At 40.4% G+C, this 13,226-nt stretch overlaps 1 protein-coding gene across 1 annotated transcript in view; it reads right to left on the reverse strand.

Annotated features, from left to right (window-relative positions):
- The window catches only part of Adamts3 (ADAM metallopeptidase with thrombospondin type 1 motif 3), a 204,776-nt gene extending 192,726 nt beyond the window's left edge, over positions 1 to 12,050 (reverse strand). The window contains exons 1-2 of the mRNA XM_042678383.1: positions 11,958 to 12,050; positions 11,490 to 11,517 (exon numbers count right to left, since the gene is read on the reverse strand). Of these exons, the coding sequence (XP_042534317.1) occupies positions 11,490 to 11,517; positions 11,958 to 12,050 (121 nt within the window). The remainder of the gene's footprint in view (positions 1 to 11,489; positions 11,518 to 11,957) is intronic.
- Between the last annotated feature and the right edge of the window lie 1,176 nt (positions 12,051 to 13,226).

Consider the following 13,226-nt stretch of genomic DNA (forward strand, 5'->3'; position numbering starts at 1 on the left):
TTCTTTCCACAACAGTTCCACTCCAGCCTGGTGCAGGAAGAGGACCGAAAATCCATGCTGGTCATAGCAATCCCTGAACCATGACTCACCTAGAAGTCTGGCATTCTCTCCCAAGAACTACTGACTACTACATGTAGGCAATTTCCCTCATCAGGTATAAATTCTCAGTAAGTAATGATCTACCCTCAAGAATGAGATCAAACCAGCATTTTCAAAATCAGCTCAAGAAGCAGCTCCAACAACAACATTCACAAATCCTAAGCCCAGGATGAGGGAATGACTTTCATCAGAAATGACAGGAGCCAGCTGCTCCAGGAAAGATGCAGGCCATGTGAAGAGTGGACATTAGTGAGCACACCAAATGCCGAAGGGCTCAGCAAGGCTATAAACACTCCTGGGGAAGGAAACACAACCTCTCTCAAAAGCAATTAAAAATTAATTGTGGCACATGCTGAAATTCTGCACACAGCCAAATCCTTTTCTCTCACTTCATTCCACCCCCACCCCAAGGCTTTTTATCACCACACAAGAAAGAGTCTTGGTTTGTCTTTTCTTTCAGTTGCAGATCTAGTTTAGTTGTCCAAGATTCTTCACAAAGCTATTTGAAGAAAAGAAAGGTGGGGGGGGGGGGGGTTACAAGGGTTATTCATTATTGTGAAAGAACAAATACTTGGGGACTTAGAAATTCTTCTCATTTTTTAAAAATCTGACTTCATAATAAATATTTGTTGCAACTGCACAATGTTTATGTTCAAAAAAGTCATTTAGGGAAGAACAGTACATTCTTTACAGTTCCAGAACATAAAATCAGGTAAGAGAAGATCTTTCAAGAAGAAAAAAAAATGCATAGTTGAAGAAAAATATCCCAGTATTTTGTTTGCTACACATAATCAACATCAGGATAACAAATAGAGGATTCAATAACAGAAAGAAGAGGATTTGTTTTAAGTGGGGCCCAAATGCTAAAAGTTTAACATTCCAATCTTCATTTTTCAAAGAAGCCCTTCTAGTGGTCAGATCTGCTATCAATAGAAAATTTTAGAAACTCAAATTTATATTACACATTCCACAGATCAACCTTTTTTATACTCCTTACAAGTATCTTGAGGGATGGTACTTTTAAACATTAACATTGAGCCTAGAATTTTAAACCCATGAAAATTTGAATGTGTCCCCAGGGGCAAACGCTGGAGAAAAAAAAGACAGATAAGAAATAGGAAGAACATTTTTTAAAGTTTCCACTAAATCTTTCTTCTGATAATTATTATTTTCCAAATCTAAAATAGCCTAGTTCATGATTTAGCAGAAGTAGGAAAAACTAGGACATTCTACTAGGCCAATGTATTAGTTTACCATAGCTGTGGTAACAAATTACCAGACAGGTAGAGACAAAAACAACCCTACAGATTGAAATGTCTGAAATAGGTTGCTCTGAGCAAACATCAAAGTGTCATCAGGCAGGACTGCATTCCTTCTGGAAGGCCTAGGATAGAATCTGCTTCCTTGCCTTTCTCTCCTTCAGGAGCTGTCTGGTTTATGGTTTCCTTTCTCCATCTTCAAAACCAGTGACCCCAGACCAACTCCTTCCAATGTTTCCATCCTTCAGTTCTCTCTTCTCATCTCCCATTTCTACTTATAAGGATGCCCCTCAACTAATCCTGGATAATCTGTCTATTTTAAGGTCACTTAATTAGCAACTTTAATCCTCTTCTGCCAGAAACCAAACATAGAAACAGATCTCAAGGACTCTATTTCCCACAGCTGGAACTTCTCATCTAGTGACTGGAAAGTTCTTACAGTTGCCACGTTAGTACACCTGTCTGATTCTCCAGCACTCATTCCTTTTTGTTGCCCCCTTTAACCTTTATTTTCCACTCTTTACTCCTAGTCCTGTAAGTCAGGGGTAAAATGTCATAGTCCAGGAAGTCAGAACATTACATTTCTCAACCACAGTGAATGATTAAGAGATGAGCTAATGACTCAAGACAAGTAGCTAATAAAATCCCATTGGGAAATTTACTGAACCCATCAAAAAAATGATTTGTCTAGTGAAATGAAAGGTAGATTGATAGCTAGGGATACTGAGAACAGGAGAATAGTGTTTACATCAACTTGGGGGAAAACAAAACGAAGCCAATGCAGCCTGAGACTGAGGGTTCAGGAGACTAGTGCAGGCAGGAAAATCTACTCTTATTGCCAATGACCTTGCAAAAAGTTGGAAGTGGAGCTGTGGCTCAAGTAGTAGAGTGCTAGAAATAAAAGCTCAAAGACAACACCCAGACCTCAGGCTCAAGCCCCAGAACTGGTACACAAAAAAAAAAAAGAAAGAAAAGAAAGCCAATATAAAGAGGAAAAAAAGACAGAGCTAAATGGGAGGGAAAGGGGGTGGAAAAGAGAAAGGAGATGGGGAAGGGGAAAGATGGGGAAGAAAGGAGGAGGAAGAGAGAAAAGAAAGAAGAGGGAAAAGAGACAGGGGAGGGAAAAGGGGGGAGGAAAGAAAGAAACAACCAAACCCAGAAAGAAATGGCTAGAGAGAGAAAGAGAAAATGAACTGATACGATACACAAAAATTAAAGCAATGCAAATACTCCAACATCTACAAAACTCAAATCTGAAACATTTCTGATCTCAAGCATTTCAGATAAGAAATTCTCAAACTACATATGTATAGTTGGCGTTTAATACCATTTTTATATTATTCCTCACTCAAATCCTTCCCTCTACTGTTATATTCCAATAAATTGAGCAACAGTACATGGAGATATCAGCATGAAGATAATATGTGAAAATGGAACTCTCAAAGAGTGGTCGCTCACATGGTGAGCTAGTGTTTGGATTGTTTACAAATCCCTGGTACAGTTATTATGTATGACAATCCATGTGAGCAAGCAAACCTATTTAAACATAGGAGATAGAATGAAATGCCTCTCTTTAGATACAAATGTGCTTTTTAAACACAATTCTTATTCTAGCTTATTGAACAACTATAGGCCATCAATTTATGAATCTTTATATAAGTATCACAACTCTCTAAAGAAATAGTATTATGTGGGGGAGGGAAGGGATGGTAGGAGAAAAACAAAGGAGGGGTAACAATGCTAGATAGGAAATGTTCTCATTACCTTACTCATGTAACTGTAACCCCTTTGTACAGTAGCTTTACAATAAGAATATGTTTAAAAAAATAAAAAAGGAAATTGAGAGTCAGGACTTAAAACAGCCAACAGTCTGTGATCTGACCACTTGATTAAAATGTGGAAAACTAGCAGGTTCTCCACTGGAAATACTGATTTGATTTTAGATTAGACTGTGGACTTTACATATAAAACTGAGGTTTTTTAACATATAAAGGAAGAATAACTCCAACTCATATCATCATTTAATCAGATTTTGTGTTTGTGTGCATCTGTAAAAATATATTTGCTAAATTTGAAAAAGTAAGAAATGACAGCTTTTGAAGATCCTATTTGACCTTCTACAAGTTTTTCTTAAAACCTTTTTATCAATCACTTTGAGATATACATTCCATGCCTCTCACAGTTTGTCCTAAAATCCATAAAGATTCATCATGCTAAATTTGTGGCATTTTATAAACAAGAGACTGATGTTTTAACCACAAAATCTCTGCTAGGGATTTACAGTTAGTCAGCAAAGTCATACACACTTACTTGGAAAATTAAGATGGATCAATTACATGTGGGAACAAAGGTTCCTTATGTTAGAAAATCCCCCCATATTTTGTCATCTATGTTAACCAGTACATAATTGTAAATTTCTATTCTATAAAGCTGGGTAAATCTTCCTATTGTACCAATAAAGTTACAGAAAGAAGTGTGTATAAATGGTTATATTTATCAGATACTTGAAAACAGAAAAAATGATGAACTCATACATCTCTTTCAAGAGATTATAAAATTTTAATATAAATATTTAAAGCTGAAGAAAGACAAGGCCAAAATTAATTTTAAATTCAAGTTTAAAAATCATCACTTTCACTAGGCACTAATGGCTCCAAACCTGTAATTCTAGCTACTCCACAGGCTGAGATCTGAGAATCTCTGTTTAAAGCCAGCTCAGGCAGGAAAGTCCCAGGACCAGAACACACACACACACACACACACACACACACACACACACACACACACACACACACACATATATACACACACACACACACATACACACACACACACTTCTTTCTCATATGACTAGAAAGAGTTCAAATCATATAACCTTTAAAAAAAAAAAAAGTTCAGCTGCCAGCCCAGGCAGGAAAGTCTGTGAGACTCTTATCTCCAATTAACTACCAGAAAACCAGAAGTGGGAAGTGGTGCTGTGGCTCAAGTGGTAGAGTGCTAGCCTTGAGCTGAAGAGCTCATAGATAGCACCCAGGCTCAGAATTCAAACCCCATTCATTTGTTAAAGGCTGAGGATGTAGTTCAGTGGTAGTTTACCTAGCATGCTCAAGACCCTAGGTTTCATCTCCAGAACCACACACATACTTACAGATACACATGTCATTTGTCAAAGAATACCACATTACTTTTGCTCAGGAACCAACTTCTAGGGCTCTCTCCTGAAGTCATTTGTTCATGCAGGTAATGACCTATATACAACACCACCACATGGCACCCTTTGTATTATGGGAAAATGATTACATAACAAATTATGGTTTATTAGCATGATGAGGATAAGTGATGATCACAAGAAGTTTTGTAGTAAGAAAAATTATAATGAGTATGTAACCCCTCTGTACAGTATTTTCACAATAAAAAACTTATTTAAAAAATTATACTAAAATATTAGACAAAACAGTAACAAGTACACAAAAATAGACTGTCTTTATACAAAAACACTTGGGTTCCACGTACTATATATTGTGAATACAGGTTGATTACTCCTTGATTGAAATACTTGGACTTAGAAGTTGTTTCAGATTTCAGAGTTTATCAGATTTCGTACTATTTGCAAAGACATTACCAGTTAAATGCTATTCCAAAAGTCTAAAACCTGGGGGGGGGGGGGGGGGGGCGGGGGGAGGGTGTAGTTGAGTAGGTGGGAAGGATGGGATGGTAGGGAAAAACAAAGGAGGAGGAAACAATGCTGGATAAGAAATGTACTCGTTACCTTGCTCATGTAACTGTAATCCATCTGTACAGTATTTTCACAATATAAAACATATTTAATAAAAAAAAAAGAATACTATGTTAAGTTGCCAGGTGCTCATGTCTCACACCTGTAATTCTAGCTACTCAGGAAGCTGAGATCTGAGGATACATTCAAAGCCAGCCAGTCTATGGGACTATCTCCAGTTAACCATAAAAAAAAAGCCAGAAGTAGAGCTGTGGTTCAAATGGTAGAGTACTAGCCTCAAGAAAACAAAAACAAAAGCAAAAACAAAAAAACCTCAAGGACAGGGTCTAGGCCTGGAGTTCAAGCCCCAGGACCAACACACACACACACACACAAAGTTAAATTATAACAGCAGTTTGGGATTTGAAAATTTTTTGTCAACACACCAAAGAATACAGAAGCAGTAAAGAATACATCACTTTGAGTACATGAGTACGTGTAACACATATAAATCAAGAAAAAATGAAAAAACTCATTAAAAGAATAATTCAACAACTTAAGAGTAACAGGTAGCACAGCTTAGTAATAGGAGCTCAGCATTATTACAGAAAAGTCGGACAGAGTTTCCCAAATTCTAGCAATTCTAATTCTCTTTGAGGAAGCATTAGAGTTCCATCTAAGTCATTGTCAATACATACAGTTCAACTCATCTGTGAAAAACACTCATGATTTTGCTTTACCAGACAGTTTGAAATTGCCTCTAATAGAGTTCCAAGACAGGCCTAGTTGGACACTTTAAGCAAAGAATGCTTAGAAGTCACCATCCTGAATGCACAGGTAGCCTTCAGGGGTTCTGAACATTCTAAGCAATACTGTGATTTGAGACAGTGACGGCAGTGCATGTATGGGAAAAACTTCATCTTAACAGAAATGATAAGTTCCTGGGATAGATACACACATCAGAACATCTTCATTTAAGAAGCTGGAAGCATTTCACATTAATAATGACCATGCCCAATGGAGGGGGTGAAAGTAAAGAGTAAAGTTAACTCCATAACTTTTAGCTACAAGGATAGAGTGTGTGTGTGTGTATGTGTGTGTGTGTGTGTGTGAGAGAGAGAGAGAGAGAGAGAGAGTGTGTGTGTGTGTGTGTGTGTGTGTGTACACCTGTACTGGGACTTGAACTCACTGATCCTTAGCTTTTTCACTCAAGGATAGCACTTTACCACTTGAGTCACAGCTCCACTTCAGCTTTTTGATGATTAATTGGAAGTAAAAGTCCCACAAAAAAAAAAAATTCCCACAATTCCTTCCCAGAATGCCTTCAAACCCCTATCCTTAGATCTCAGCCTCCTGTGTAGCTAGGATTACAGACAGGAGCCACCAGCACTTGGCTCAAAAGGTTCTTTTTAAATCTTCTCCTCACACACTTTGTTATTACTGCTGGCAAATTAGATTGGCAGATTTTAATCTTTGCTTCTCTTATTTCCCCTGATGCCAACAACTGGGAAAAGGTTTCCAAGTAGATTACAGTCGAAACTGACTGGTATTCCAGAATTCAGTTTGCCAACACCATAAACATGCAAAAAGAAAAGTATGCAAAACTGATAGGCCGTTATGCTTCCTGGGGTGATTATCATAGTCACAAGAGGCCTTGATAACACTAAGTAATTAATCCTACAGCCATTTTCATTATCTTCATTTTCCTAGAGACTAAAGCTATAGAGAAGCACAAAACAAGGACATTTGCCCATTCAGAACATGGGTAAATCGCAATATGATTAATTCCCTGCTTTCTAGGTCCAGTCACTGGAGGGCTGTTTTAGGCACTAACGATATGGCAGTCATCAAGCCAGAATCTTTACTCTCATGAAGTCTAAACTAGACATCTGAAAAGACAAATACAAAAAGCAACATTGGTTTGAGTGCGTGCGTGTGTGTGCGTGCGTGCGTGCGTGTGCGTGTGCGTGTGCGTGTGCGTGTGTGTGTGTGTGTGTGTGTGTGTGTGTGTGTGTGTGTTCTACCACTTAAACCATAGATCCACTTGCAGCCTTTTCTTTTTTTTTTTTGGTAGTTAAGAGATGCCTCAGATAGCTTTGAACTGTGATCCTCACATTTCAGCCTCCTGAGTAGTTAGGATTATAAGTGTAAGCCACTGGGGCCCCCATACAACCTTATGTTTGAAAGAGTAAAATGTACTAGAACTTGCAACTGGGGAACAGAAATAGGGCAGAGAAAGATAAACATGCCCCAGTTGCAAGAAGTTGGGAAGAGAAGACAGTTTAGTGCTATACAGCCTTGCAACTCAAATGATACTCAGGAAATCTCAAAGTGTTGGTTTACCAAAAAAATGACTTGGAGTTCTTTTTCACATTTTCCAATTTCTACGAAACTATGATTATTTCCCAAGCCACATGTGTCACAGAATAAGCCTCCTAACCCAGTTAGGCCAGCCAGTTGCCCACAATTACCCTCGGCATCCTACCAAGGCCATATTCTGAGTCAGACAAGAAAGATTAATGGTCTCATGGAACATACTCCCCCATAAGTGCACAAATACTACTGTGTGTGTGTGTGTGTGCATGAGCATTAGTGCAGGTGTGGGTAGAGATAGCTCTTCTCTGCTTGACAAGGCCCAAAACCAAGCAAGGGTTCAAAACCCATTTATGCATTATTCTCTAGAATGAACCTTATTTTCCATATAGTAAAAATGTATTTTTCCATCAGGTGAGAGAGAAGAAGCAAAATCCTCATAGGACACTACACAGGTAATACGCTACACATACGCTAATCTCCACCTAAACAAAAGTCATCCAGCTACTACAGAGTACAAAATGTTATTCTGTTAGAAAATCTAAGAAACTGACTACTTTTCATGGGGGTCTTGGCAGAGATAAAGGGATGCTGCTCATGTTCTGCCTATTGATACTAGCACACAGAGAGTTCACTTTGTGAAGCAGCAACAGCTGTATACTTACACACACCACCCTGCGTATTCAACTTTCATCAGATTTCTTTTAAATTTAGCTCCCTAACAGTCTGTAGTTTATTACTATCTTAGGTTCCTCTCTTCTTGAGACATTACTCCAAAACTACTCAGAGCTGCGATTTGTAAGTGCAACGTAAATAAAATCTGCAGGTCATGTGAGGCTTTCCTAACGTATCACTGATCAAGTAACACCTCTGAACACATATATAAAGCCACTTTTAGATCACTTATTGAAAAAAAACAATTATATGTACAGAAGTGCATTTTTAATCAAGTCTTCAGAATAACAGTACCTTTACAAAGGGATACAAGGAAAGAGAATTCATGGCCTCTTTTTGCAGTGGTGAGGGTTTTGCTACCCAGGAACTCTACTACCTCAGCCATGCCTTCAGCCTTTTTGCTTTAATTGTTTTTCAAATAGAGTCTTGCATATATGCACAGGCTAAGTTTTGTCACTATCCTCCTATTCAGGTTTCTTATCTAGCTGGAGTAACAGAGACAAGCTACTCTACCAAACTTTATATTGGATGAGGTCTAGGTTAGCCAAAAGCTTGCTGTTCCTAGTTTCTACCTGCCAAATAGCTAGGATTACAGTTGTGAGCCACCAGGGCCAGTTAAGATTTTCTTAAACATTACACTTTCAAAACCCTCAAGATTCATACATTTGACTATCACCCAAAATCGATGCTAGTTACATTTTTTACTATCACAAATGAAAGAGTCAAATCTATTTTACATATTTTTTTCTTCCCTTGGTTATACTTGAACATGAGTAACAATAAAGAGAAATCCGATAGAGCAGGAATATGGAGGCAAGTAAATCTCCAAAAATTCAACTTAAGAATGTCCCCAGTGCACTTCTTCAAGACTGCTGGCTCACCTGTACTAATTTTTCTCCTCCCTCTGCCAAAACTCCTGAAGTAATTTCTATTAGCAAAAAGATAGGACCAAAGTCCATTCCAAAACCTGGAGCCTGACAGCTTCTTGGGTCTAGCTGAAAATTTATTCACCATAATAGATTTTATTTTGTGACTATTCCTTTGATAAAACAGATCATCTTAACACATCTTTTTTAATTTACATATTGAGAATCAGGACTGTCTAATCAAATACTTAAGTAATTAAGACAGCTCACACTTCACCACTTACTTGAAGACTAGTTTAAAAAAAAAACCTTTGGGCTGGGAAGGTGGCTTAGTGGTAGAGTGCTTGCCTTGCATACATGAGGCCCTGGGCTCAATCCCTCAGCACCACATAAGCAGAAAAGGCTGGAAGTGGCGCTGTGGCTCAAATGGTAGAGCACTAGTCTTGAACTAAAGAACTGAGGGACAGCACCTAGGCCCAGAGTTCAGGCCCCAAGACTGACCAAAAAAAAATTTTTTTAAAGACATAGATGGGTGGATGCTATCAATCACAAACAGCAATCTTCTTGCAGAGGTTTTATTTAGAGTACATTCTCAGTCACCATTCCTTCTCTTCTACTCTTGTCACTAAAGGCTATGCACTAAGAAAGAAAGGCATTTTGACATATGCCAAGATACTGCAGGCTACATACATAGACAGCTTTCAACTTTATCCTGGCACACAACTGATATGCATTCAGTAGAAATCATACTTCTTTAAATTTGGATCTTTCCCCAGACTGGTGAGAGGCAATATGCTCTACACTCTTACAAGGTTCCCAAGCAAGCAGCAAGCCACAGCTTCTAGTGAACCACAGAATCACAAGTCAATGACCAATCCTCAACAGCAAACCAGGTTGCTATTATATTTGTTAGTTTGAGTGTTTAAGTGTACTTTCAACTTACAGTATTTCCAACTTACAATGGGTTTGTGTGAGTCTTGGAACACCTGCACACATCTCTGGGCCTGGATCATAGAATGACTCCAAGCATGGGCTTTCATTGGGTAATATAGATGACTGCTGTATAATCTTCATTTTCCTCCTCTCTAAAATAGGCATACCAGTTATCCCTACCTGACCTTGTGCCTATGGAAATCAGGTGAAATACTGCTCGTAAAGCAATTAGCCTGACATTTTGTAGAATGCCAATCACTTGTAACTATGTTTACAGCAGCCATAATCAAAACTTTTCTCCTGAGAGATGATTTCATAGTAGCACTTGAAAAGAATGCAAAATTCACAGACACTAATACTCTGCCTAAACAAAAAGGAAAATTACCTTTTAAAAGTCATCATTCAACTAAACTGTATATTCAAAGACTTCCTTTGAGTACAGGCTGGCTTCTTGCCAGTCTATGCCTTTAGAACAACTATATTATCAATAGCTTAAAAAACAAAAACACAGAAGCCAGGCCCAAAGAAACATAGGTCCCATGGTTTCCCTTATTTGCAATAACTAGTATATGTCTGAGTCAAGCAGAATAGGTCAGATAAGGTGATATTAGGGAAATGAACCCTAAGATCTGTATTCAAATGTTTTTTTCTTTCATACGATTGTTTCTAACATATTTATAAGATTATTTCTTTGTTGCTTTGTATGTCCCTCCCCCACAGTATAACCCCTGCTTTTACTGTATTTGATGTTGGTATAATTTGTGGAGGGGAAGGGAAAAACAAATCGTTTAAATAGGGTTACGGGTTGACCCATTGCAACAATGAGATGTACAAATCGTTATGTCGAAAAACGAACTTTACAACTTTGGTGGGGGGGAGGACGGGAAGGGATGGGAAGGGGAAACAAAGGAGGAGGCTACAATGCTTGATAAGAAATGTACTCATTATCTTGCCCATGTAATTGTAAACCCTCTGTACAGTACTTTCACAAAAAATAAAAAACAAAAACACAGACCCTGGACTTTGGAATAACCTGACACAAACCACTTACCCTGGTCTGAACCTTAGTCTCCTCACCCCAAAAATGGGAAGAAGAATGCTCAAGCATCAGCTATTACTGATGTTTCAGATATTATTTGTAAAATGCCCACCAGTAGCTTGAGCATTAAAAGTGAATTCGTTTCAAGCAAGTAAGTCATCAAGGGTTTATCAAAAGCAGAAGAAAAAAAAAAACTGTAAGAGAACATGTCCCCTCTTTCTACTTCATTCTTCCATTTCTGCAGCATTCTTACAGCTTGCCTTGAGTTCTAAGCCAATGTGCTCCTCCCACAGCTACAGAAGTTGAGGGCCTGATTTTGTGAGCATCCATTATCTTCTGCTAACCTCCAAATACAGACCAGTAGCTTGTACAAAGACAGTAATAAATTGATGCAGGGAAGTCCAACTGCCAGGAGGATCTAACCTGAGACAAGCAGACCCACCAGAAAGAGAAGACTAGAAATGCTCCAGGCTACAAACTATTTTAACTACCAATTGGAGAATTTTTTTTTTCAGAACACTGTTTTGCTTCACTTATTTCATTGCCTGCTTTCAAGTCAGATAACATTGATATATGAGACGGAGGCTTACCTATCGGCAGGATTTCTTCAGAACCAGCCTAGAAAGCAAGGGGAAAGTAAGAAAAAGAAACAGTTACTGGGTTTCATCTTATCACCTTATGAGCTGTATTTCTACCATTAATGCTTTTGAGGACCTGGCTAATCAGGAGACCTAGAGACTGGACTGCCTCAAGGTTACACCTTGGTTTTTAGAAGGTTCTGGTGACAGAAGCATGAGCCAATTTCAATAACAATTTGAGGGAGAGGAAGGGAGAGATGTTAGCTAGCTTTCATTTTAATTTAACCCTATTGATGCCTGAAAAAAATTTTTTTTTTAAAAATCAACAAAGGGATTTGGATTCAAAAGTCTCTCTGAATGTAACCAGGCGAACAGACGTCTGCCAGGGGGCCCTGATTCACGGGGAATCAAGTAGACAGCTTCCCTACGTTTATCCCCTGGTCAAACTGGACAGCCCAGAGAAGCTACCAAAACTCACACAGAGTCACCACTCAAAAGTTCCACCCGGCCAGAGCCGTCGTGATTGACTGCAAAAGGTTCTTGCCCAGCTGAACCTCCTGTAGGGGCTTGCATAGAGCACCCCGGCTTCACCTGGAGTCTCCACGGGGTGGGGGCAGGGCCGAACGAAACAGAGCTGCACTCAATTTAGCTTTTTCTTTTTTTTTTTTTGTAAGAGGAGGAGTTGTACGGAGGGGGAGGGGAGGGATGAGGCGGGGCGAAGGGCGCCTCCATCCTCAGCCCCGCACCACGCAGGGAGGAAAGGTCCTCGGTCCCCACCCCCCCACTCCCCAACTGTCAAACTCCAGCCTGGCGGCGATCCTCCCGGGACACGTGTCTACGGGCCACGGGGTATCCCCACGATTTCCTGAACCAGCCCCCCCCCAACCACACACACACACACACACACACACACACACACACACACACACACACACACACACACACACACACACACACACACACACACACACACACACACACACACACACACACACACACACACACACACACACACACACAATCCCAGACAGCGGATGCTCGAAAGCGCCCAGAAAAAAAAAACCCTCGACTCGGGCTGCAGCAGCCCGAGCACTTGGATCCGAGTCCACAACTTCATTCAACACCCCGGGGGTCCGGGGGGGTGGTGGAGCCAGAAGGCCAGGCGAGGATGCGATCAGGCTGCAGTCACTCGTGGGAGGTTACGCGTGCCAAGGAGGGGGTGAAGCCCCAGGTGGACCACCACCCCCACCCCCACCCCACCCCAAAAGGCCCCTCCAACACCGGTCCTGAACGCCAGAAAACCAGGAGGGGTGGGAGGAGCGGAGGGGAGGAGGAGAGGTAAGGAAGGAACTTTTCTTTTTTCGGGTTGGAGTTTCTTATCATTGTCGTTACGGTTAGGATGAGCCACTTACTTGTCCATCCGCTGCAGTCCTAACCTCTACCAGAGCGGCTGCTAGCAACCAAAGTGACAGGAGAACCATCCCGAGTCGAGTTCACTTTTCAACTACTGGGCAAAGCAAATCCCCCCGAAGTTTCTTGTAGGAAAAAAAAAAGAAAATGGATAAAAAGAAAAAAAAAAACACACGAAATCTTCAGTGCTTTGGTGCGGTGAGGAGCCCCGCGCCGCGGCCGGCGCCCCCCTCCCCTCTCCCCGCCGTCCCGCCGCGAGTGTGCGCGCAGCGGGAAGGTGCCGGCGCCGGGCTCGGGCTGCGCGGGCAGACGGGGCTCGGACGCGGGGCGCTCCCAGCT

Source organism: Dipodomys spectabilis, unplaced genomic scaffold (assembly GCF_019054845.1).
Source record: "Dipodomys spectabilis isolate Male_0828 unplaced genomic scaffold, ASM1905484v1 ptg000043l, whole genome shotgun sequence".
In the NCBI taxonomy this organism is placed as follows: domain Eukaryota; kingdom Metazoa; phylum Chordata; class Mammalia; order Rodentia; family Heteromyidae; genus Dipodomys; species Dipodomys spectabilis.